General features: G+C 37.5%; 1 protein-coding gene and 2 long non-coding RNA genes across 5 annotated transcripts in view; 1 reads left to right on the forward strand and 2 right to left on the reverse strand.

The window, feature by feature from the left end:
• Positions 1-20,174, forward strand: part of msi2a (musashi RNA-binding protein 2a) — a 164,978-nt gene extending 144,804 nt beyond the window's left edge. The window contains exons 12-15 of the mRNA XM_052567594.1: positions 12,293-12,472; positions 15,421-15,575; positions 18,181-18,257; positions 18,350-20,174. Coding sequence (XP_052423554.1) covers positions 12,293-12,472; positions 15,421-15,575; positions 18,181-18,222 — 377 coding nt within the window. The 3' untranslated portion in view covers positions 18,223-18,257; positions 18,350-20,174. The remainder of the gene's footprint in view (positions 1-12,292; positions 12,473-15,420; positions 15,576-18,180; positions 18,258-18,349) is intronic.
• LOC127966541 (uncharacterized) lies at positions 1,592-3,377 on the reverse strand. The gene is made up of 2 exons (XR_008155642.1): positions 2,948-3,377; positions 1,592-1,716 (listed from the first exon to the last, which is right to left on the reverse strand). It is a non-coding gene; the product is annotated as an uncharacterized LOC127966541 (long non-coding RNA).
• On the reverse strand, positions 19,162-26,968 carry LOC127966542 (uncharacterized). 3 transcript variants are annotated; one of them, XR_008155645.1, is made up of 5 exons: positions 26,903-26,968; positions 24,773-24,931; positions 20,832-20,911; positions 20,541-20,693; positions 19,162-19,298 (listed from the first exon to the last, which is right to left on the reverse strand). It is a non-coding gene; the product is annotated as an uncharacterized LOC127966542 (long non-coding RNA). The 3 variants fall into 3 exon arrangements; XR_008155643.1 differs by lacking the exon at positions 20,832-20,911 and having other exon boundaries at positions 20,541-20,654; XR_008155644.1 differs by lacking the exon at positions 20,832-20,911.
• Positions 26,969-27,832: the final 864 nt, after the last annotated feature.

Raw genomic sequence — 27,832 nt, forward strand, 5'->3', positions numbered from 1 at the left:
GTGGAAAGTGATGAGTTTGCTCAGCAGATGGAGTGCAGTGGAGGCAGTTTCCTGTGCCCTGGTGTATTGTGGGAGTGTCAGTGTTGAACTATATTCTTTTGAATAAGCAGTCCTGTGCCAGTGCTTTTTCAGTGGCCAGCAGACGCTGCATTTAACCCCAGTATCCTACCAAATCTGCTGGTCTTCATTTTTTTTTTCCACAGAGCTTTTGGTACTTTGGAACAAAACACAGCATGGGTTCAGGTCCGTTTGTGTTAATTAACAGCTAGAAGCATGGTAGTATTACAAGGTTGTATTTGAGTGAGTAGATGAGATATTGTTACTTTCTGCTCTGGTACAGTGGGCCGCTTGCCCGGGCATGAAGTTGCTTCTGTTTGGCAAAATACCTCACATTATGTGAGATCATTATCCATTTCATCCCAACAAGCTCTGTGAGCCTTGAAAAGCATCTCTGTGGAGGGCTGTTTTGGCTCGTGTATATGAGGTGAGATTAAACTACAGGCCCAGGTTCCCCACTGCATTAGCTCCTGCTGGACTGCACGTGATGTAAATCCCCTTTAAAATTGAATAAAAAAGCACCTGAAGTTACAGCAAGTTACAGCAGTCCCAGAATGGGTTGCTCTGCTGAGATCTGCAAAGCTGAAGCCACTGTGTCCATTCATATTTTTTTTATGAAGGAATTAGGCCTGAGTTTTGATACCTTCTAAAGTGGTAAAGAACAGTCGCACCAGAGTCTTTTGCAGTTTGACACTAATTTAAAAAGTCTAGACTATGAATGTATTAATGATTAAAAATAAAAATGTTTTAATGTATAATTGTAACGTTTTTATCTGTTTAATATAATATAAATTTAAATTTAAATAAATTTTTGTATTTGGCAGATGCTTTTATCCAAAGCGACTTACAGTGCATTCAGGCTATTATTTTTTTTTAACCTATCATGTGTTCCCGGGGAATTGAACCCCCAACCTTGCGCTTAATAAACACAGTGCTCTACCAATTGAGCTACAGGAACACTAATAATATATATATTCTATAATCAGGGTATCTTCACATTTTTTAACAGCAAATTTAATGACTTTTAAGACCTTTTTAAGTCCTCTAAAGGGAAAATTTAAGACTTTATCTAAACAAAAATACAGGAAAATGTTCAGTTCGACAACACAGATTGATGTGGCGAAGCATTAGTGTGGCACAACTCACCACAGCCACGCTCAAGACAGGTCAAAGGGTCACAAAAACTTTTATACCAAGTGCTGATTGACCTTACAACCCTGACATGGTTGACTATGTTTAAACTATCAGCCTTTAAGGTACTTCAGGTAATTTCTAAATTCTGGCCCCTCATAGCAGTTTGAAAAAGACATGGAAGACAGCCCCAGAACATTACAAAAGCCCATTTCATCATACTTGATCTAAATTATGGTTAAATGTTGCTGCCTAATAGCCTTGAGCTGGGTTTGGGGGTTCTCCCCCAAGAAAATGTTGTTCAGGGTCTGATTAGTGTTTTCTATGTCATTTCCGACACAGATAAATGCAAGCACATACAATAATCTATGCATAGACCTAATGAATGACAGACAATTGTAGGAAAGATCAGGATCAGAAATTTATTGCATGTTCCAGTTGTAGGAGATCCATGACTTTCCAATTTACTGTGGGTCCATCCATTGACACAGAAAGCATGTTCCTTAAATTAAGTTCCTTGGTGCCCTCCTGAAATTATAAAAAAATAAAATCAAAACAAAGTCCACCTCAAGAATGATAAAATTTTCATTCATGTTCACTCAGATTAGATGGTTTGTCTAAAGTAGTGATTCTCAAACTGTGGTCTGGGGACCACTGGAGGCATGCCAGATTACCAAAGAGGTCTGTGAGCAAAAGTCATCAACCAAAAATGACTGACATGGACTGTGACACCGTTGAACATTTCCAATTCACTTCTCATGACTTGTTTTCTAATCATGCACATTATCAGCAGGTGAAGTTAGCCATGGTTTCAGAAGACTAAAATGACCTGCATTTGTACATGCATTAGGGATGCTCATTAATCCAAATATGTCAAGTTTTTTTTTTCTTTTTTTTTATTGGCTAAGTGGTCCTTGATTTGAAAGAAAAAAATGTTTGAGAAACAAGTTAAGCCATAATAGTGAATGCTCACGAATTGGGCCTATGTGATAGGGTTCAGTGTCAACGTTGTTAACCTAAAATTGAGAAGCACAAAACAGATATTTGGAGTCTAATTATGAACTGGGCTACATTATTTAATTCAATTAAATTTTACTTTTCACATAAAAAATATGCAAGAAGCATAATGCATATTGAATGCTTTATACAATAAAGTTATTTACAGCACTGCCTTCCATCCATAATGCAGTAGTCCTATGCCTAGATGTCACCCACCCACAACATTTTTTTAACTGATTGGATGGGACAATATATCGATGCATTTTGAATCGAGAAATTATTCTGGATCGATTCCAATTTTTCTGAATGCATTGCGATTCTCTCTCGAATCGATTCTTAGTTTAGTTTTTAACAGCAGATGCCACTGCGTGCTTTAGATGCCTTACACACACCACTTGAACCTACTATAAAATAATAATTAATAAAGTTAGAAAAGGTTGAAGCGAAGTACAAGGGTGTTTGCAGTGGGGCGTTTACATTAATCTTGCGTCATAAAAGCAATATATCAATTACATTCTCAGACTCAGCAGAACGCACGAGCGCTCTTCGTCGTGAGCATTTGAGTGTTCGGTTAAAAACTAGCCTAGAGCGCCATCTGCAAAAACTAAGCTCATAATCAATTTGCAACGCATTCGAAAAAAAAATTAAATCAATCCAAGAATTGGGACGCATCTATATTTTTGTCCCAAATATTCATTAGGAAACAAAAACACATTTTAACATATTCAAATCATTTTAAATGTTACTTTTAGAGTCTTACCTTAAAGTGCTCCAGCAAGTCTTCTGCCATTGAGGTGCTCAAAAACTGAGAACCAAGATAGCGAGACCTGACAATCATGGTCTTGTCCACAGCTTTATCGTCTTTGCCCATGCTTGCGATTTCGCAAAATGCCGTGGTGGCGAACCATCAGCGCTACGCGTTCATCAATCACTTACTCGTATGTGACATATGGTATGATGCAGGTTGCACCCACGAAGTGATGCCCCCAAATGTTGTGCTGGTCAAATTGCGGTTGAAAAAATAAATAAAAATGACGAGTCGGACATGAAATTTAAGACCCCACATGAAATTTAAGACATTCATATGGAAAATTCCAGGATTCAAGACATTTTCAGACCTTAAAAATCGAAAATTGTATTTAAGACATTTCAAGACTTTTTAAGGACCCGCGGGGACCCTGTATAATATATATTTTGATTTTATGAATATTTTTACTCCCTTTGACCCCGCTGGACCGCGTTCATATTATTTTATTTGGGTCCGAACCACTGATCTATAATATAGAAGTCGATTGCTCATGATGTCTTGAAAGAGAAGCCGCCGTGCCGCCATATTGGTAATCCCTAGTGGGCGTAAACTTTCTATTGCAATTAATTGGAAATTGTATGATTTTAATGAGAAAACATCACCTTACAAGTCAGCATTTATAAATCTGAAGTATCTCTGTACATTATTACATTGCAAACACCCTAGGCATGTAAACGGTTATTTTTTTAAATGTTGTTTAAAATTTCCCCTACTTATTAAAAACCTACGTTCATTAACGTTACAGTAGCTAACATCATGAACATGATAAACATCAGACAGACATGACCTCAACAAATAAAACAAACGACAAAGTGTTCGTTCTGAAATCTGAATTTATTCAGATAAATAACTGACTATATACAGTACGGATTTAAAGACATAAAACTTTATTTCCAAGATAGTAAAATAAGCTTTTCATTTACTTACAGAGCAATATTTACCACATAATTGTATCATTCATCGTAATATATTCAAATCCATTTCTGATACTAATATGTTCATGTTTAATAATTCCTGAATAATTATGTTCATAAAGAAATAGGCTATATTTTGTGTGTTATATTACCTGTGTCATCAGTGCGCAGCAGACACACCCACCTAAACGGTTTAAATATATTGCTTATCCTGCCCAAAAAGACAGTAAACACAGCAGATAACATCTGAAATAAACATTAATTTACATATATGTACCATAAAAACTTAGCCCATTTGACTGATTTGCTTCAAATTGCGTGATTTTAAGTCAGCGCTTTGAATGTAACTCAATGGTGCTCTCTGCCGGTAGGGATTCGTAAGATGACGGATCGAACACTTCTGGTGGCTTCACTGTCTGATGCAGTTTAGAACGCGATGAGCGATCCAGTCATATATAATGATCAGCGGCCCGAACCTTATTTTGTTTGCGTCATCAATCCAGCAGCTGTTTACACTGTTGCTTAGTAACACATTAACATAATTAATAGTGATTCACTTCCGTGGTTTGGAGTTCACATGAACCGTACCCCAGATCACTTCTTTGAAGCAGACTCTGGTATGGTTCACGAGTGTGCACCTAAGTTCAAAAGACAGCGTTCACATCATCCAAACTTAGCAAGCTCTGCCATCAATCGAACTCGGGTGCGCGCCAAAAGTGCTGGTGTGAAAGCACCCTAATATTCTGTCTGTGTAGTATAGTTTTAAATCATGTAACATTGTGATTGTTTAAAATGTAGGACTTTAGAACACTTTAAGAGAACACAAAAAACATAACCCAACAAATCTGATCTCTAGATAACTCTCAACTTTCAGTTTGCTGAAAATTTGCCACTTAAAAAATAAAATGAGGTGATGGGTGTCTTCATGCTGTGTGCATCTACAAATCATAACACTCAGTGTCAAAAGCTTTGTAACTGAGCCGTCACTAATTTAGATCTACCGTCCTGGATTTGTGAGGTTACTTTGTCATTCAACCAGAGAAAAGCGTTGAGAGAGACCTGAGAGCACGGCAGAAAATGCCCGAATAAATCATGTGTTAAAATTCATTAGCAAAGCCTTTCTGAGCACCAAAATGACAAGACATTAAATATGTATTATTTATTAAATGTCGCCACTTATGGAAAAGGGTTCTAGTGATGTTAATTAGCCAGCCTTTCGGTCAAAAAGGACAGTTTTAAATGAAAAGTGAAAGCTAAATCCAGGCACGGGTGTTTTTTCCTCTTTCTAAATTGACTTTAGGTGGAAATGAAGAGGCTAATTACAGCTGCTCTGAAATTCAAAGCTAATTTGAGGGCCAATATGACGGACTAACTGACAACCACCATGAAGTGGTTTGTTGGAATGGCCACCAGGGATTTGTGTGTGTGTGTGTGTGTGTGTGTGTGTGTGTGTGTGTGTGTGTGGATAATCAAACACTTGTTCGCTGATGCACTCCTAACCAGCTCAGCTGCATAAGTGGCAGAGGAAAGACACTGGCTGTGTTTTATTGTGAATGTGATCGAAAGCTCTTAAACTGTTTGACGTGTGTGTGTGTGTGTGTGTGTGTGTGTGTGTGTGTGTGTGTGTGTGTGCGTGTGTGTGTGTTAGTGAGAGAGAGAGAGGCAGTTTGAGGTCACTTCTGTGATCTGGTAAAAGTGGAAACAAGGGGAGCCGTTATCCACTCATAGAGAGGTGCCCTATGAAGGACAGAGAGAGTGCCACTTAAAAATAAAATGAAGAATCAATTTATTGATTTAATAATTCAAACTTAAAAATGTATATAAATCACTTTTTAAATTAGTAAATTAACAGACATATTTAAGGATGTTTATTTAATAATTTTTTTTTTAAATGTAGTTTGCTAAAACAATAAAACAATTACAAAAATATATATAAATAGACAAATATAAAACCTAAATTCATGTTTTAATACATGGATTAATAAAAAAATAAAGCATACATTAATAAGTACGTAAAGTACATTAATAAATATTTTTAAAATATTTTTGTCATTGGACCGTGAGAAAAGCTATACGTTATTACAGCAGGAGTATGAAGACAAATTCAATCGACAAAATATCAAATGTCTAACAAACTTGTTTGTGTTGAGTTTTTCTGGATATTGTTAAGCACTTTGGTCAACCATGGTTGTTTTTTAATGTGCTTTATAAATAAAATTTAACTGAACTGAGTGACAATTCTGATGTGTTTAAAATGAAATTACTTTTAACATTTAAATAGAACCTTTAAATATAACACATTGGCAAAGTGTAAATCTGGTATTACTGTTGTTTTTGCTGTATCCCTGCAAACATTAATTTGAATGAATTATTGAACTTCGTCTTGTACTGTGAGGTAAATTTGCTGAAGGTCCCTAAAGCAGCCCAGACGATTATGCAGTGAATAGCAAACATATGACAATGACAGTCCTGTGGTTAATAATGTTATTTTGTTAAAATGTAGCTTTAAAAAAAAAAAAAAGTATTACATCGAAATTATGTAATTGGCCAGCGATGAAAGTCTGTCATGCTCTTGTGAGATGCCGAAGCTGCATTTTGCGCCAGCCCCTGATAACCGAGAGGAGAATTTATTTATCAAATCATCCACAATCCCTTTCCAAACACTTTCAGATTTCCCTCACATTTTGCATTGCTTGAATCTGTCATACGTGTGTACCGTCCATGGCATTATTTTTACTCGATTGACAAAAGGACAAAGAAAAGCATTTGGCAAATAGGGAGAAAAAAGCGATTACCAAATACGTTTTTAAAAAGCAAATTAAAATGTGCATTTAAAAAGATGTATTAATGTACTTTTTATTGGTTTATTAATCCACGTTTTAAACAGTTTTACATTTGTCTATTTATTTATATATTTAAAAAAATAATTTACTGTTTAAAAACCCAAATTAAACATCTTTGAATGTCTATTAATTTGTCCATTCAAAAAACGATTTATTTAAATTTTTATGCTTAAATTATTAAATAAAATTAATTTTTAAGTGGGACTCTCAGTTCTTTCAAACTGCTCAACTGCTGACAGCATGCAGTTACGGAGGGAAAAAAAGGGAGAAAGAAAACAAGAGGACAGTGACAACTGGAGTAACTTCGTACGAGTTCTTTCTGTTGTTCAGGAGAGAGATGGTGAGAGTGAAAGAGAGGGGAGAGGGGTAATTATCATCAGAAATGAGGCTCGGCGAACGATTCGCACTGCTGGGCCCGCTGATCCGGTCGCCACGGCAACACCGACCCACTCATTTGTTTTGCAGACGAGTAATTACATCCAATTAGACTACAGAGACAGTGAAAAAAGAGAAACAAATGGAAGAAGGGGTCTTTTGTTTCACGCTGATAGCTGGAATATTAATAATTGGGCTGAAGATACGATCGACAGTGATACTGTGACTAGGAGCTGAGCTGAAGTGTTTATAGTTGCCATGGAGTTGAAGTAGTTGTAGTCAGGTGTTGAAGCCATTATGGGATTTCAATGCTAGGCCCCCGTCAGGTCTCAGACTCTGCTGTACTGTCCGTGGAGTGCTGTAATATACTGTAGTGGTCAGGACTGGTGAGCAGAAGACTGCTGGTTTGATCAAGCCATTCAATGAGCACTTAACGCTGGCTCCTGTGTCAGCAGCCCCACATACGTCCTGATACTCTCATGAACGTGCAGTGGACACTGACACGCAAGAGAGGAAATTGTTGAATGAAGTCATCATTTTTGTTTTCTTGGCACAAAAAAAGTATTCTCATAGGTTGGTAAAAATTAGATTGAACCACTGATGTTGTATAGATTTAATATGATGTCGTCACTACCTTTCTGGGCCTTGAACGTGTCAGTTGCAGTGCTTTCTATGTAGGGTCAGAAAGCTCTCAGGTTTCATCAAAATGATCTTAATTTGTGTTCCAAAGATAAATTATACTCTTGAGGGGTTTGGAATGGCATTGATTTTGGTGGACTATCTCTTTAATGATTGTATTTAGTATTTATATTAAATTATTCTCGTATGTAACTCTCTTTTTTAAATTATACATAATTTTTATCTATTTATTGATGTCACTTATCATTTGTTACCCATTAACATTACATTTTCATCATAATTAAGTTTTCTGCAGTAATAACTAAAAAATTTACAGTTTTGGTGGAAAATGATGGCGTACATAGCAAACATTTTCTTAAATTTACTGCAATTTCAGCAAACTGTTATGAAATGTCAATTCTGCAAGAGTCAATGTAGCGCTGGGCGATATACCAGTTCATACCGAATACCGGTGTTTATTTTATGATATTAATTTTTATCATTCCACAATAATGGTGTGTCACTTAAAACAACGTTCAGAGCGCTACACTGTTTGAGAGGGGTCCCTTTTCACTGTTGCACAGTGGCGAGGACACTGCTGTATGTGTCACTAAGGGTGAGGGTGAAGATGGATAGGATAGAAATGGAAAGCACTATATTTTATATTTTATAAAAAGATTAAAGAACAGTAACAATTATGATGAATGTTATATGAGAGATTACATGAGACTGGATACGGATTGCAAAGTTGTACTCTTTCATTTAACCTACCCTTTAGATGTTTAGTCATGTTTATTATGTAATGAAACTGTTTATTATTAATGTGAGGAGATCTGATCAGTTCATGTGTGCTACGCGTTGCAGTTTCTGTTGATCGAGGCGCTCCAACGATGTCACTCCACATTAAACAGCGCCAAAACACCACTTATTGTTTGAAAACTGCAATACAATGGACATAAATTTAAATCTAAAATTTGTTTCATATTAAATGTACCAACGCACAATGCTTATTATGATTTGGATTTGGATGGAAGGTGCCCTTCCATGTTCCATCAATTAACTGAAAATGGCAATCAGTATTGTTTCATGCAAATGAGAATCGATTAAAATAGAAATATCTATTTATTTATTTTTTTTACCAAACCCTAATATTTAGTAACTTTCAAACTTTTTTTTTTTTTTTACATGAAAGGTACATACTGACAAAACTAGTGACTTTTTGGATAAACCTTAGCTATAGTTCAGTTGGAAGATTTTACCAATGCTGCCCCTCGAGCATGAGATCGGAGTCTCCTGGTGCAGTATCGCTTCTCTCTGTGTCTGTTCTGCGCAGTGAGCGGCAGAGAAACAGCACATTTAGCTGGCTGTACTGCAACAGACTTTTTAGTAAATGAGTACAAAACAGCGTTTCCAAGCACCTGTTGATTATTGACTGTTTGGAATGATAAATATGAGCACAGTTTCTCTGTTAATATGCACTTAGTTTGTTACTCAGACGCAGGCAGTGCACTGCATGAGACAAAAAGATTATATAGCCAAAACTGCTGTATAGCCGCTCATGAGTGTAGATTCATGTTGAATTTATCCATATCGTGATTATAAATCAGGATTTAAGGAGTGAAGTGAGAGTGACTCCAGGTTAATGTATTAATGGGTCATAGTCACTAAAATAAAGTAGGGCATTCTAAGTCAATCTACTGCAATATTTCCTCTCTCAATCAGTAGAAAATGTGGTTAACACCCGGTCATGTATATAAAAAAAAAAAGTCATATCTTGTGAAACCGGTATAATTTTTTGGTCATACCGCCCAGCACTAAGTCAATGCAAGGGGCACTGTTTTCATCTAAAAGTTGATCAAAATTATTCAATTTAAACTTCAATTTGTTTTAATTTACCTAAAGACAGTAGAATGATTCTCTCTTGTTTTGTTTTGTTTTGTTTTTCCTGCTAACTTTTTAAAAACTGGAATGCACATTTATGGCACATGCAGTGGTATTGCTGTTCTCATTAACTTGTACGCCCAGACTGCTTTAACAGAGATTTCCAGCTTTAGCATGCTGCCAACTGAATTATCAAGCTTTGGTGATGTGCTGTAATATTGTGTTGTTGATGAAGCACTACAGCAGATGTCCATACCACTAAAACAGCATTCGATTGGTGTTCATTAGCAGATCGTTAATTTGCACACATATTGTGCCGCGCAGACTAAACACATTTCTGCGGCAGGCACCCACATCGTCACAATCCCCCGAGGAGACCCTCGCTGCCTCTCCAACATGCTGCGAGAGAATGTGTTGTTTTAGAAAGATCAGAGGAAAGCTATTATTCCTCTAACTTTGATGTCAGAGCAGCGTTGTCCGATCCCTCTCTGTTTCTCACCTTTGCTCAAGTGAAAGTAAATCATTTGTATGCTCTGAAAAGAAAATGAGCAGAGGAAGATAATCAGGCAGCGGCTGACTCCCAGATGGCTGCTTCTGCTGTCTTGCCATCCAACTGAAGAGCTCTTTTCAGCCTCATTTTATTCATATCCTTTTACACTGATGGCACTATCATTAGAGGCAATCTACCTGAACAATAAAGGTAATTTTCCCTGCCTTTATTAGATAAGACCTTCCCCACTGAGCGCCTTGTGCAGCTGAGGGCTAATTGTCCATGTCAGCATAAACAAAGCAGCTGTGTACATCCGTTGTGTGTGTGAATGTCGGCTTTGTGTACTGCCTCTCCCAGTATCCTGTAATCGGCAGAATTAGGCAGATGGAACAGGAAACCACCATTGTGGTGTCCTGGCAATCTGCGACTTGCGGAATGTGTGCGAAGATGCCGCGGGAGGGGGACATTGCACATTCGCCATCCTATGCCCTGCACAGCCATTTAACAAATGGAGGAGTCTGAGTAGAGGTCGACTCTTGTTTGTTGTTAAAGATCTAATTAGAGAGTGCAGAAGAGAGAGCGGAAGCTTGTCTAATTAGCGAGGAGCAGAAAAAAACACTTTAAAATTCAAGGACGACTGGCGATTAGAATGCACGTCGAAAAAAATGGATTACGAAAAGAAAAGGGTGTCTGTCCTTTGTTTTGCTGTTGTGGTCTCTTTTTAGTTAAGATCGAGCGTGAAAGACGGTTTAGTCCTGAGTAACAGTAGAGGGTAGGGAGAGAAAGAGCCTAAAGACTGAACAGAAATGTCTAACAGGAAGCCTAGCAGTGACCTGGAACAACCCCAGTGTGTCCCACACAGAACTCTGTAGGAAATGCCACAGACTTCTGCAGAATTTGATTTGTGAGTGTTCAAATCTTTGTTTAAAGGAATGGTTCAGATAAAAATGTAGAAGATAATGAAGATAATGTGAATGGGTAATGTTTTTACCCATAGAATGTAAGTCATTGTGGTTATAAACAATATTAGACCACAATGACACCCATTGTCTGGATGAAAAAAATAATAATAATACTTCAAAATGTCTTTTGTGTTACTTAGAATAATTTATTATTTTTATTTTTTTTACAAAAAGGGAGAGTAATTTATTTTTGCATTTTGGGGTGAACTGTTCCTTTATAATATGTATTAATATGTTTACGCTTTAAATTCAGCAGTTTCATAGAAATCAGGGTCATATTCCTACATCATGTTTATATGCATACATGTTTTTATACTGTGTGTTCACTGAATCCTACACGTGAAGCTTGAGTTCATTGAGAGATGTAATTGGAATCATTACAGGAATACATTTCCTCAATACGATCCCTCAAGTCACGTATTACAGTAAGCAGGCAGTGTTGGAGTGGTGCCATTCTTCAAACACTTGAGCGTAATTTGACAGGCAGGCGTTTTGCCCACAAACCGCGGACGGTGATGGAAAGTTGCAAAGCTGATGACAGAGAAACTACTTGGAGCTTCAGATTACTCTTGGCAGCTGTTGAGGGCATAATCAGCGCTGTGATGTTCGGCACGGCTCCAGGATGCTCCTGCAGGTCCCAGACCCCAATGAAAAACAAACGTGCAGCAGGGGAGATGCAAGATGAAAAGCCTGTGTGGTGGATCCCAGCTTTCTTTGAATGGATCGTTCTTTCTGTTTCTGAAAGGCCAATGAAGACTTTTAATGGCCTCTGTATATCAAACCCATACGTTGGATTGAAAATACCAGCTATAAATGTCAGCATTGCTGGAACCGTCAAATGACGTTCTCTGAGGCGTTCATAATAATCCATTGTAAAGCATCTTCATGTCTGCAAATAATGTCTAACCTCATTGTTTGATGTTTATTTGCCAATGAACATCAAAGGAGCTCTGTTGAACCACATTTTATTCATCACTGTATTCGCCGTATCTAACCTTTTCACTCGTAGGTTTCTTTTTAGACCTTTTCTAGAGTCTCTCAGATAGAGTTGTGTAACTACTAACAAATTGAGTATAAGTGTGTATACAGTCATCATTCACCCTCATATTGTTTCCTGTCACACATACGTCACTGCCTCAGTCACTTCATCTTTGTGTATCATAAACGCCTCTTTTCTCAATGATGTCATTCCACCTACTCTGCGTATTTCCCAGGGTTCCCCGATTATGGCTTTTATTCTGGGCCCGGTGACCAGCGGGGTGTCCCCTGCTCCTTTGCCGACTATGCCACCCTGGGGCCCCATGCGGGTCAGATGCTGCAAAGTGAGCACGTCACCTCTACCTGCAACTCACCCTCCCAGCACCACCCAAGCCCGGATCACTATAAGAGCTCAGGTGTGTATGGCATATTTTGTCCTAGACATGTTTTGCTTCTAAAGGCCTTTCCACACTGATCACGATGTGAAAAAATGAGGCGAATCGCAGACGAATACACATTGAAAGCTAAACGATTGTTTGTTTTCTGCAAATTCACACCTGCACTATAGGTGGCACCGACCAGCAATGCATTTTTCCTCTGATATATGCATCTCATAAATGGATTTAACATAATTCACTGATAAAATATTCAGTATTAAATTAATATAAACAAGGTTCTACACCCGAAACAAACTTATCTGTAATGCTACACTGCTTATATTTGTCCTTTATTGCTATAAAAATACCATGAACTGCATAGAAAACACATTTAAAATATTGTCATAATTATGTCTATTTGCTTTCCTATTTCATGTGTAGAAAAATAGTTAATGTGCTCTGATTCATAACACTCACGCACGAATGTTCGCAGTCACGCAGTGCGGGAATGTTCGCAGTCAATGTGGGAGCATCCATAGAAATCTATTGTTCTATTCCAGTACATCATCGCATCCGATATTCATTTCGCTTTTTCATGCTTAGTGTGGAAGGGCCTCAACACTCGTTTCTTCTGATGTGTTGGGAAATACTCCTTCATTTTTTCTCACTCCAAATTTAAATGAGTGTTCAAGCATTTGGGTACACTGCATGCTGAGAGTTGTTCTCCTTCTTAAAACCCTACCATGTGTATCCACTTATGTACTGCAAGTTAAAGTACAAAGAAATCAGTCCTACCTATGTAGAAATATGTACTATACATACTATACATTTGAATCTGTGTCATAAATGAGAAGTAGCTTTGTTAACAGAAATGACATTTTAAAATGTATTTACATCTGCACTTAGTGCTGCCCCTTGTAATCACCTGATCACCAGGTGTAAACTCATGCAACATCTGTATGAAGTGTAATATAGGGTATCATGATACAAATTTGCGTGGTTGATCTCACCAACACAGCCAAATTCACCTGAGCCTGTATTTCCTGTCTCCCACATTGCATATGTATAAATGCAAGTCATTGGAATGAAAAGTTTAGCATGACTGGCTGTTTAGAAAAAATGTAACAGATTTAAAACAATCCTCCAGTCATGGTTTTAATCTAGGATCAACTGATGCATGTCAAACCTCATTGTCTTGCCCTGGTGAAAGAGGTTGTGAAGATGCGCTTTGTGCTGCCCATCTGCAGTAGTCTCCTAATCATTGTGGCTCCACGGTTTGTGCCTGGCCAGGTGTCATGGATCCTTGAGATTCGGCTCCTTCTGTCCTACTTCTTTTGCCTCATTTCATTTGGCAGCCAAAAGAAAAATGTCGGTAGTTCTCTTGCTTTACACCAGTGATCACGTAGATGTGGGTTTGGACTCGAGCCTAACCTGTGCTCATTCTGAGGCTGCTAACTTTGGATTCAAAGTACAAATTCTAAATCTAAACCCATTCTTGATTGTGTATCATTTAATGGAAAAAACTTTATAATTTTTCTTGTCTTTTTCTGTGTCATATTATAGTTGGGAACACCATTTCCGTGACTTTAAGATTCTCTGAAGAAGAAAAAAACATCCTTTAGCTATATTTTTGTGTTGGCATTGGAATCTTTTACTTCTGCAATGTATGACCTTAATATTGCTTTACAGTATGTGTTTATAACGGTTTGAGATAGAGCTATTAAATACAGGCATGCTACCTGGAATGAAGGTCTGTCCAAATGTCTCATATATACTTGTTGCTGTGGCAACTTGGACAAAGTCAATGCATTGTGGGTTTTTCATGGGTCAATACTGATGCCTTTGTTCAGCAAAAACACTTTATCCCGCCAAAGGATGTGCAGAGTGACATCGATTAAAACCCTAACGCTGGGAGTCGGAGCGGGACAGATGAGTCACCTGTGTCTCAGAAACATGCTGCGTAATCACAGGCCGGCAGGTTTAATTAGCATGGGTGCTGCTAAGCTACCAGTCAAAGCCAATAAATGTAAGTCATGTTTAGCTATTAAAGCTAATAGCAGTGACTGTTAGCCCCAGGGTTTAATTTCGAGCATAAATCCTATTCCTGGCAAAGCAAGAGAAAGCACGGCACTCACCTTTACAGAATCCAACAATTATATGGAATAAAGATTACATTACACACATAAAATGACTGTGAAAGTGAGAAAGCCATTGCACTCAGATCTCAGAGGCAGCCAGAGAGTTAGTTGATAATGTCTGTCATCATTAACACAATCTATGTGCCTTAACTGAAAACCAGTGTTAAAAAATCTAGTTAAACTAAATATTTATTTATGAACCTTCTGCAGTCAGACCATCTTTGATAGTAATATGATGAATGTGAGGGGGTTTTAGTAAATAGGTATGAGTAAGTCTAATACAAAGGTCAGTACAGTATGTGACGTCCTTACCTTACTTTGTGCCTCGTAAGCATTCTGTCCTCTATCTGGTTTATAACTGTGGTGTCAGCAGTCACGGATGTTGGGGGTTTCTCCAGCTCCAACTGTAGTCTGTCACTATGAGGAGAGATGTAAGGAATGAGCAGTCACACAGGAAGCTGGATCTTTACATGCGTGTTCACACTCACTTGAAATCTCAGCTCACAGCGCAGCAGGAAGGTCTGTTTGTCTCTGCCCTGTCCTTCGATCAGACCTGCTTAATGCACAATGTAGCATGTGGCTGTGTGTATATTTTGTAACATTAGCAGTGTCACTGCATTGACTTTTGATCAATTTATTGTATCCTTGCCAAGTAAAATATCAATTGATCATTTATATTGTCAATTACATTAATAAATTAAAATTGTACTGTGTCTAAACGTTTGAACAGTAGTGTACATATTCTGTCCCATGGTACACTCTCTGAAAGAAGCTCTATCTCTTCACCTTAGAGGCCATGTTAGTGACTGAAATATGATTTATCAGTAATCTGATGTGTGTCTTGCACAGGTGCTAACCCTCCACGGCCTGGAGGTTTCCCTGGTTCAAACAGTCCTGGACCCGTGGCAGACTTGTATGGCCCCAGCAGTCAGGATTCAGCAGTGGGAAATTACATCAGTGCTGCCAGCCCTCAGCCGGGTTCTGGGTTCAATCACAGTATCGCAGTGAGTAGAGCTCTCTTACACTTCTCAGTCATGCTGATGTGTCCAAGAGATCCGAAAGTACAGAGGAAGTTCTCACTTTGTGTCTTCTGTCCATCATTCTTTTAATTATATTCAACCTACAGCTGAGAAATCAGAGTCTGATTGGCTGTTCCTCCATTGTGGCTCACTTTTTATGGCAAGGGCTTTAGTGTCAGTGCAGCAATTTAGAAATGCAGAGTTGGGGAAAAAAAAGAATATCAGAGGAATTAGTTCCATTCCACATGTTCAAAAATACCCCAATGAGACACAAGTCTCCGTTAGACTGACACTTCATGTCTTGCTGATGTTTTGTTTGGGGAATAAAAGCATCACAAACAGTTCAGAGGAAGCAAAAAGCTGCAGTGGTTGGAAATGGGCAAATTGTCAAAATCAGATGTCCCTGTAACTAGCAGATGCTCTTGACACCGTCTCCAAACAAAAGCCCCTGCGTTGCACAAAACTTGCTTTTAATTGGCTTTTGTCAGGGAGCGCACGGATTCTGTCTGCAGATGTCATGGATGTCAGGTTGCTGCTCGGTGTCAGCACGGATCTCAATTTGAAGAAGAAAGCATTTATAATGAGGTGCCAAACTGAAATTAAATTATTCAACCCGTTCTCACAAATAAGTTGCTTAACCAAATGAAGCACATATTTTGATTTATGCGAGTGTTTGCAGCAGATTTCCACTGCTTTATTGCTATTGGGTGGTCTGCTTGGAGGCCAGTTTTCATCTGCAGTATATGAAAGGTAAAGCATGTTAGAGATATAGTGCTGGTAGTCTGGTGTCTCAGTGAATGATGAAAGCTTCTGATAAAGTGCTATAATAGTGGTCCATTAGAATTGTGTGGTATATTCAGAGTCTTCTAAAATCATACAGTGGTTGTTGAATTTTGGATTGAGGAACAAAATGTACTCGTTTTCATTGATTCCTGCATGTCTCATAAGCAAAATGAGAAGAGTGAGGATTCAAAAAGAGTGAGGAAATGACAGAATTTCTTTCTTTTGGCTGAACTATTGCTAAACTTCTGAGCCAGTAATGAAGAGGAGTAATTTATGCTCTCTGATCACAACAGGAGCGATGTGGGCGAGTGGATAAAGATCTTAGCTGGTAATTAAAAGGTTTGATTCTACACAGGCTGATCTGTTAACTATGACTGTTAGGCCCTCGAGCAAGACATTTACTTCAGAGACTGCTGCTGTAGTTTGTCACTATTTGAATGAAAATCTCTTATTTTAATGGCTAAATTGGTGAAGAACTGCTCTTAAACAGCTGTTTATTGTGTATAAAGACAACTGACTAATGACAGGAATATTAACTGCTGGTTGGAAACTGAAGTGAGCAGAAACTTGGATCTTTTAGATTTAATTTCTGCCTCCTGGCATCTAAATAAAACATGTCACTGCATGAATTCATAACTTTATTCATCAGCATTAGTGTGTTTCTGACGGAGTGCCGTTTTGTGCTTTGATTAATTCAAATTTTAGTGTGTGTTCATTCAGCTGGACTGATAGATGTGTGTGTGTAGTTCTTGAAGTCTCAGTGCAGAACATTAACGCGGGAAATGACGCAGAACTAAAATGCTCGTCTCCATTTATTTTTCTGACACGTGTCACCAGTTCACCACCTACTGGAACACCCCCGCCCCTCTCTCTCTCTCTCTCATAGTATCAACACACATCCACAATGAAATAAAGTCCTTCCACGCAATCCTTAAAATGAGGAAACCTGGCAGAAAAGCCAATATAAATTTACGAAAGCCTTTCCTTCCTGCCCTCTAAAGCAGCGGGTGTGAGACTGACTTTGATTTATTCGTATGGATTAGACAGATCCGCTCCTACCATGCACACAATAGTCCGATGACAGGCCCGATAAGCGGCTGTGTTTCTCAGAAAAGCTTGTTGACAGGTTGCCGTTTTGCCCTCTAAATCAGCCGTGTGGGTCTGTAAGTTCACAAACGCAGTCTGACAATGGGCAGGATTTGTTTATTCAGGACTGATCAGCGCCACGGAAGAGGAATCAGAACAAATGCTTTTCTTCTTGTGTTTTCCTTATGTCTGAAGGCATCCTAGTTACTCTGATGCAGCTATATCTGTAGCATAGTAATTGAAACGGAAGAAGAATCAAACATTTGAAGATACATGGAGATTTGCAAATACTGGAGGCCTATGGCATCACACATAGTAGAAGCTCATATCAATCTGTGTAGTGCCAACAAGAAAATCTTCTAAATGACAGAAATGTATTGGTTGATATTTTTAGCCTGGACAGTGGTTTCCTGTGCCATGGACAAACCGCATCCAAAACATCTGCTGCTGCCCAACTAGCCATGCTTTATCCTGAGCGGGTCTGCTGTCACTGACAGTCAAAGTGCAGATGTCATTGGCACTTTTATTAGTATCATTTGTGAATAAATGTTCTGTTAAAGTGGAATTCTTGATTCTGTACATGAGACTGAATCTCAGACTCTTCATAAAAGAGAAACGTCTAAATTATTCTGTCTGAATCTGTCAGTGTTAGAGTTAGAATCACTGTTTTCATACTGCTTCAATAATTGTGCTCAGCATCTTACTCATGATCTGCTTTTAGGGTCCTTTGATCGCCACAGCATTTACAAATGGATACCACTGAAAGCTAACGGGACATGCAGCACCATCTCATTGGAGGTATGCATGTTTTTCTCTCATTCTGATTCCTTTTTTTTTGTGCTGCTCCATTCATAATTTCAACAAGACTACGATTGGTTTTGATTCACCAGAGTTCATCGGGAGGCCCTGAAAAAATAGGCGGAGTCTCTGATTGGTTCGTGTACAGTTGATGTCATAAAGACTTCAAGCACTACAGGTTCTGATTGGTGAATGGACAAGAAAAATAAGATCATCTCAGAAAACTGCTGTAACTGTTATTCAACCCTCATGTCACTGCAGGGCTTCTTCCCATTTTTATTTTCCAAATGCTTTTTTTCTTTCTTAATGCCTTTTAAATGACACCGGCTTTTAGAAAAACACACTTAGATGAGTGAATTTTTCAGTTGCAATTGTCAGTTTTGCGTTTTTTTCCCCTCAATTTTAGTGCCATGTAATTTTTTTCTTTTTGCGCATATGGACAGACACAGTGCTGAAAGACAGCATTTCATTCATCTGTTGGGGAAAAAAGAAAAGAAAATAATCTTAGTAGTTTTTAATTGTGACGTCTCATTGTTGATCATAATGACTTATTTTTGGGCAATACAGAGGGAGAGGACTCCAATATTTTTATGGTCCTTTTTATATATATATATATATCAATATATAAATCTGTGTATTGTTGTTGTCCTTTAGAGAGAGGAAAAAATGTGTGTTGTAACCCCCCACCCCCATTAAAACATGGTGATTTCAAATAAGAGAAAGAAATGTAAATATACATCACTACATATAATCAGTTCAGGCATATTTTTCTGATGCTGTTTCAATTAAAAAAAAAAGGGTGAAATTAAAGTAATTGACCGTATGATGGTGAAAAAAAAAAATACGTTGATTTCGTAAATTATTGTATACACTTGAGCTGAATCATTTTACAGGTGTGTTACCAGCATACTCATGCACTTGAAACTTCCCTCGTTCACCGTGGAGTTTCCAAAACACCACTCCCGTCCAAAGCACACTGTGTGTAGTGATCAACGAAAGGACTTTTTCTTCTGTTCTTCACATTCTGACACTTTTATACTCCTGAGAAAAAAAAAGAAACTTACTATGTTACCTGTTGTTGTTAATGTTGTCTAATAGAGGACGTTCCTCTTGATTTTGGAACCTGTCGTGGACTGTACTTGAACGAAACGGTTTATTTCTCTTTTGGCTGAAGAAAGTGAACATTTTTAATTAATCATACCTCAGTCCTGTGAGATTTAATTTATTCAGAGCAGATCAAGTGTACGGAGGAAGCTTTGCACTGTGTACAAAAAGAACGACGGTTTTCTCTTTGCACATGCTAGCTGTCACGAGTGACCTTACAGAGATTTGATGTATGAAAAATTGTTCAGTGAATGTTGCTTTTATTTTTCTGCCCCTGGCGTCCTGAACGCAGGTCGAGAAGAAGCCAAACAAAAAGCAATCTATTACTGGTGCGCTCAAGATTTCATTTCAAGGACATAGCGAACCTTTTATCTGAAATATTGACGTATTTTAATATACAGCCAGTTGAAGACACTGAAAAAACAAATTGTTGACCTGAAACCCGGAGCTGCTGATTTCTTTCAAGCTGAAAAGCTGTTTTAGGTCAAACGCGCATATATAAATATATATATATATATAAAATGCAGATTTTTAATGTTAAATGATCTGATATGTATATTCTGATGTAAATGTGTCTTTTTTTCCTGCTAAAGATGTAAACTGTTTTGTTTGATGACTTGTTTTACTTGGTGTAGTCTGGTGGCCGGAGGCAAACGTTGGAGCCTCCAAAAGATTTACAGATCCAGTCACGTAATAATATTTAAACAACTGAAAGAAACCGAGTGAGGAAAGAAAACTATTGTAATGTTCAACTGTCAAAGAAAAATGTAAAAATGAAACATTAAAAATGAAACCAAGATGTTTGTTCACTGATTTCAATTGTGAATGTTTTGTGGTTATTGATGTTAGTCTCATTTTCTAGATTCTTTTTTACTTTCCTTCATGTGTCATTTAACAACATTTTGAAGGAACTATGAGACCAGCATCTTTTATCCCATCATCTCTAGGTATTGCACTCAACTACATAAACACCTGGAGTTAAGTAATAGGCCACTCAAGGCTGAGTTATAAAGTCAGCTAAAGTAAATGCAGTGCACACTCTATATATGATGATAAAGGACATGTAAATGAGAATGTGATCTCTATGGGTGCTGTCAGTGATGTGCTTAGTAGCTGGTGAATCTATTTATCATCATAGCTGCTACAATTTAATGGATTTTAACAAGAGGTCTGTATTACCTGAAGAGATTGGTCTGTTATCATCCTCATTCATCTCACAGTTTCTCAGCTGGCACTGGACCCCTGACAATGCTGACAGTACCACAAGAGTCTGCACACTACCAGGATCTTGAGCTGTGACAGTAGAGACAAAAGGAAATATTTGTCAATTTCCTGCAAAAAAAAAAAAAAAAAACTCCTATAAAACTATATATAAATGTACATATATGTCAGTTGACCTATATTTGGCCACATTTGTCCTATCAGGTCTGGCTCCAATGGGGACGTGATCAGGCAGCTGTCTCAACTCACGTCTCTGTCACGCCTGCCTTGTCCTTGTCACAACCAGATCTCTGTCTTCATGTAGCAAATACCAGCAGGTCTTCCATCTACTAAAGACAGGATGTCATGACTCATGTGGTTGAAAAATACCCAAAACACTTCCCTGGTGCTTGGATCTGTCAAAGTTCCTGGGCAGGCTGCAGATGTTGAGCCTTATTTTTCTGATATAAACATGATGCTGATCAATTATTAGTCAGCAGACGCACAGTTCATTACTGATGGCGTAAGTCACTGACCTTCTGGCTGAAAGTTGGTTTAAGATTATTTGTCTGGTTCAGTGCTTTCCTGAGCACACAGTTATTTTAATTGGATGAATGAAACATTATTTTCAGTGTATTTCAATGTCACCAAAGTCGTCTTTATGAACATAATTCAAACAGCAACAGTGATTATTTTACGCAGGGCTCCTATTACTGGACTACACAGGTGTAAAACTAAAATAAACATGCAGAAAGTAACTATTTTCCTCAGAAGCAGTTTCTGATAACTTGTCCATTTCACCAAGTTTAGAGCGTACATTTAGGTCATTTTGACACCAGTCTCAATGCATATTGGGTCCTCTACAGCACTGCAATGTTCTCCTTTATCTTCCTAAAAAAAGAAATTAAAAATACTGTACCCCTAAGAATTCAAGACCAACCCTCCCAGCTAAGATAAATAATTATTGTGTGAAATGAGACATACATTTTCTCACAAAAGCCCTATAAAACATCAGTGGATATAAAGTGAACAAAACTAAAATATTACAATTACTTTATACAATTCATTAAAAAATAATAATGAATAATATGACCACAATTTCTTTTGTTCAGATGAGCCTTTCACACACATGGACCCATATGCAAACTTTTTTTCACAATTGGCTCATTTTGGCTTTCATGGGCTCTATAATAACATTTTCTACCTCATGAATTTTGCTGAATATGAAATGAATATCTTCATAAATGGATATTAAGGCTTTAGCTGTGCTTAGCCGCTGTAGTATAATAGAAAGTCACATTTTGCTTAAGCCGAACAATAACCCAGCAAATAATCCGCCGAGGTATAAATCCTAATGCCAAACATATCTTTATTAGTTTCAGAAATATTTCTTCTGATCGATAGATAAAAATACATGGTTCTCATATATATGCTGTCAAACGCGCCTTATTAAAGTTTCATCTTTTTAGAGTTCACCAAAATACCTGAATGGTATTAACTACAGATGTGAAGCCTATAGAATCATTCATTTAGACGAGATGACAGGTCAAATATATGATTCTGTCAGAGATAAAGATCATTCATCTCGCCCCCAGCTCTCTATTACTGTACACTCGAATAATAGAATTCAAACCGCAAAGGGGCTTGATGAGATTTAATCTCCAATATATGAGAAAACAAACAGCTTGCCTTCATTAAAAGCTAAATATTGTTTTTGCCGTCACATTTACCAATGCTTCCCATCTAGCTTTTCTTGAAATGACACCCAGTCAGCAAAAATTGCTAATCTGCTTTTCATTGATTGTGTTTGTAAAGCACAAAAATATGCACGTAACCAAAAATCGAATGCCTTTCGCATCACATAATGCAATTTATGGAGTACACATCATGTTCTGTGAAAAACAATTCCAAGTGAATGAACTGCTGTGTTTTTAATCAATGCGTTAATAATCATGTCTATACTGTAGAATCCCTGATATGGTTTGTACATCTAGTCCTTGAGTTTCAGTGTTAAAAGTCGCTCTCTGAGCTCATGTGAGATGGTCTCTACAGGCCTGCGGTGCTGGGATTTGCATGTGCAGGTGTCACGAGAGGGGTTTTCTGTCAGCTCAGCGTGGTTCTGCTCCTGCGGTTTGCGCTCAACGATACATATAAGTTTACAGACCGCTAACCGCACATATGCGGCCCGCCAGGAGCTCATCTTTAGAGGCGTGTCCGATTCTCTGTGAATATTCGTGATGCTCTTTACAGTCAGATCGGCTGCGGCGTGTTTTTATGAGCGGTACAGGTCTGTGGGAGACGAGCAGACCTCCAGCCAACTCGGCTTTAATTAACAGTAATTAAGCATCAGTCTGAAGCTCAGGCTTAATTGGCAATTAACGATATGTTTGATAAGGGTGAGTGTGTCAGGTCTATGTTTAGAACACATTAAGGTAAATAAGCATAAAAGTGCATAGAGACGCGTCCTCAACGCTCACGATACAAACAAACTCTATGAAAGCAGATGGAAGCAGTTTGCAGATTGATTTAGCATAGAGCAGTTTGGTCAGAACTTGCACAGCTGCAAAGCATGCTGGGTAACCGACAGCACTACTGTATTTGTAATTTAAGAATGTGAAATTGCATAGCTCTCAGATGACATAAAAACAATTATTTGATATAATATTAAGAAAAAGTTTGAAACAAACAAAAAATACTGTAAAAAAAAAAAAAAAAAGTATTATTGATTATAAGATTATGGGAGTTTCACAATGAAATAGCCTGCAATTTCAGTCTTCAAAATGTGATGTTTAACTTAAGTTAGTTTTACTGGTAATTCTTTCTTTTTTTTAACTTGCATTTTCTAAGCAAAAATAGTTTCTACACTACTTTTTGTGTGTGTAGCATAAGCTTGATTACTACATCAAAAAGTTTAATTCTTTATAAGTATTTTTGAAAACTAGCTACTAGCAATTTCTGAGCGAAAATAGCTTATACACCATTTTTTTCAGTTTACGACTAACAACAAAATATAAAAATAAAATACTATGCTAAATGTGTCCAATGTGCAATAAATGTGACAATTTATCTCTGAAATAAATTACATTTTAGATTAAGCGCTCGCAGAAATATAATCTAAAATAAGATATATTATTGATAAACATTTTAAAATGTATTTATAAAATCTAATATTAAATATCTAAATTAATTGATATTTTTGCCTGCCTGATCAAATAACTATACAATTTATTAAAGATTCCTTTTTTTCTTTGTTTTTGAATATGTATTTTGAAACATTGTAATGAATATGTATTTGAGACCCAGAAACATTGTAAGGACTTTAGTAAAACAGTCCATGTGACATCAGTGGTTCAAAGGTACAAGAATACCTTTTTATGCAAATAAAACAAAAATAGCGACTTTATTCAACAATTGTTCTCCAAATCGCATGTTCCACCATTATCAACAGCGCGTAAATAATTCATGCGCGTGGTGCTGCTGACCTAGAACACACATGCACTGAGCCTCGATTACACGCAGAGGAAAGCAATGTTCATGCCTCTTGTTACTCTCCATAATGGCGGAATATGTGATTTGGAGAAGAATTGTTGGATAAAGTTGCTATTTTTGTTTTCTTTGCACAAAAATATATTCTTGTGGCTTTGTAAAATTATGGTTGAACCATTGATGTCACATGGACTGTTTTACTGATGTCCTTACTATGACTCTGGGTCTGGGAACATTTCAGTTCCATTCCAGCCTTTAAGGAGGCTCAGAAAGCTCTCACATTTTCATAAAAATATCATAATTTTGTTCTGAAGATGAATGATGGTCTTACAGGTTTGAAACAACATGAGGGTGAGTAATTAATGACATGTTTAATTTAAGGTGATCTAGCCATTTAAACACTTGAACCAGCTATTCAAGGTTCTTACTAGACGTTCCAGGCAGGTAAGTTAGAGTTAAACTCCACACAACACTTTCTCTCTTAGAGCAGGTCTGGACTCCAACCCCTGCCTTGCATCAAAATAAATTGTTTTTGGGAAGCAAATGCAATCATAATCTGTCAGTTTATAGCAATACCAAATATTGTGTATTTATTGTATCAATGAACCTAAGTTATCTTGTTATATCTGTCTTTTTTTTTTTTAATTTCCATAACCCTAAAACTCAGTGGCCAGTAAGACAATAATGTTTTAATACGAGGTTGTGTTGAGTGCAGTTGTTCTTACCTGTGTAGTGGGCACCAAGAGGGTTTCAGTATTCTTCCAAGGACTCTTCTTCAGTATGCAAACATCTTCATAAGTTTTGCAGTCCGGATCCAGTTTGGCAAAGATTGTTGATTCTAATGGGCCTATGGTAATTCTGTATGCCTCAAATTCTGCACAAATCTGTAAACACACAAAGTGCAATGTGTTACAAAAAAAAAAACAATTCAGTGATCAAATTATTAAATGATTTATTTGTGTGAGTGTTGAATAGTGTCATGTTTCCAAAAGGGTGAACCTGATTACATATCTGGAGCATTTGTATAATGTGAACAGCTCAGAGTAGTGTCCGTTTTAAAGTCATTGTATCACCACACCGCCAAATTCATAAACAAAACTTCAAATACTTCCACTGTGCTGAGCCAGGGGTCTCCAAACTCGGTCGACATCTCATGGTTAGACATTTATTGATTATTCAGCTTTTGCAATTAGTCAAAATATACATATTCTAACAAATAAAGGTAATTACTTACGCTTTTGAAAGTCATTATTTATTAGTATTATACAATTAATTTATACAAACAAATATATTTGGCACACAAAATTACGTTAGGAATAATAATCTAATGATATAATAAATAATAGCACTGTAGTCCCAGTTTACTTTTAACTTACTTGCATCGGAGTATTTTTGCAGTACTTTGTTCATTATTAGGTAAAGGATCGTAATACTTCGTCCACAACAATATTTAATGAGGTTAAAGCTGCGGTAGGGAACTTTTGACGCTCTAGCGGTTAATAAACAGAACTGCTTGCGTCTTGCGGAAGAACATCGTAGCCGGTGTCCTGACATTTTATCCTACCCTGTCAAATTTTCCTACGCGGGTTTACTGCGCACGCGCACATCAATATCGCGTCCTTTGTCTCATGCTAAACAACGATATTTAATGTATCTGCATTACTCAAAGGGTAGGTTTAGGGCTGGGGTAGTTGTAGACTTTAATAAAAACGCAATCTAATCGGTAGAAAATAATATTTATTGTTAGTTTCCTGTAACTGTATCCCTTTTAGCTACAACCGCGAATATAACACATAATTACTGTATTTGCAGTACTGTAAGGGTATGATTAGGGTTGTGGTAGGTGTAGACGTTAATAAACCATAACTTTACAGTAGAATTTTCGTTGTGGAATTGTACTACCCACTGTTTTGGTGGGAGGTAGGAAAATCTGACAGCGTAGGACAAATCGACAGAACACCGGAACTACTTCTCTCTGTTAATGTCTTTGAAGAATCACAAAGGTACTGGGTTACTCCGCCGCGGTATCCCGAAGAAATCTAAAATAGTCCGAATATAAACACTTATTATATGTGCACCCTAGTGATTCAGGACAAGCTAAAAACACGGTTTGGAAAATGGATTCATGGTGTACTCGCTTATTATATACATTTTTCTACATTTTGAACACAAACAAAGTTACGGACCGCAGCTCTGATTGGTTAGTTTTTACCGGGAGCTACAAAGTTTCTGCAAATGGCAATAGGACCACTGGGAGGAGCCAGAGGAGCTTTTTTTTTTCACAGATTATCGGTCTCATATTCTACTGTCAGGACATAATGACAGGTTTAACAAATATGTAAAAAATATATTTTTACAAAAGTTCCCTACAGCACCTTTAACTTATAACGTTACGTACCCAACTTGTGGTGAGTCTGCACGAGCTCAACAAGCTTGTTTGCTTTACGGCCGCTTTAAATACAAAATAAGCATTCGATCTACGCCAGAGCGTCTGAGCGCTCACGAATCTTTCTGCAGCGTGGTGAGCAGAGCGGTAAGAGCGATTTTTGACGCTCTCGACACCGGCGGTGTGAACGCAGTAACGTTACTCAAAAACATTTACCGAGACAATTTGTTTTACTGTCGACGTTGTCGATAATGTCGACTAATTGTTTCAGCCCTAGTAACGTTACTAAAGTAAATACGTTACAGGGAGTCGTGCGCTTTCACATCTCCCAACCGCTCAAAATCATCTATTAACGGTGCAATTAACCGATTCCACATTATTAGACTGCAAAACAAAAGTACCCCGAAACAGAAACTCTAAGAGAAATTAAAGACTTTGACTTAACACAAGAAAAGCTAGATTTTCTTACCTGACTGGTACTTCTTGCTCTCCTCCACGCCATCATCAGCAAATGCGTTGGAAATCGTCACTTCCGGTTTTTTTTTTTTTTTGAATGACGATATTAAACCATTAACGTTAGTTTAACGATTGATAATTAAGTAAAAATTAAAATAAAATAAAAAATGTTTAAATTGGTTAAGCACAATACAGCATACCTGTCAAGTTTTGAATTTGAAAATAAGGGAAATTTTCCGGCGCCCACCGCAAGCAGTCCCACCACCCCAACAAAGCTCCAGTATCCCTTACATTTTAAGGCAGGTGTTATAGCCCAAATGAAAACACAAAAGGGTATATATGAAGAGCATTTATTTAAAGGCTTATTTGCATATTTTCTGTTAATTTAACATTGCTTGTCTTTACATTTACATTTTATTTTCATTCCACACATTCTTTTCATTTCATATTGCTTTTCTTTTACAGTTTTTCTTTTTATTTCACATAACTTTTCTTTTACTCTTTTAGTGAGTTGTTGTACAAATTTGTTGCAGACTTTGCATTCTTTAAAAAAGTAAATTCGCTGTCCCATTTATCCTGGTATTTACACATGGGTTTTGGTTCTTTGGCAGGTGTGCCTTCACTCTTTATCGTAGCATCCATCATCCGTCTCGGTTTTATCTTTTGTTGTTGTTGTTTTTCCCCGCGTTATAACTCATGTCACCTGACCTCACACACCCCTCGCGACAGGCTACTTACAGGTGGCAGTTATCGCGAGACTAGTGACAGAGCTCAGATTGGGAATGTTTTTATTATTATTATTTTATTAATAACGCAGGTTAAAATAAAAAAAATAAAAAATACGGGAGATTTACGGGAAAATACTAATACGGGAGGACGGCGGGAAAGAAGGGTAAAATACGTGACTTTCCCGGCCAAAACGGGATACTTGACAGGTATGCAC

The sequence above is a fragment of the Carassius gibelio genome, chromosome B10, assembly GCF_023724105.1.
Source record: "Carassius gibelio isolate Cgi1373 ecotype wild population from Czech Republic chromosome B10, carGib1.2-hapl.c, whole genome shotgun sequence".
Taxonomy (NCBI): Eukaryota; Metazoa; Chordata; class Actinopteri; order Cypriniformes; family Cyprinidae; genus Carassius; species Carassius gibelio.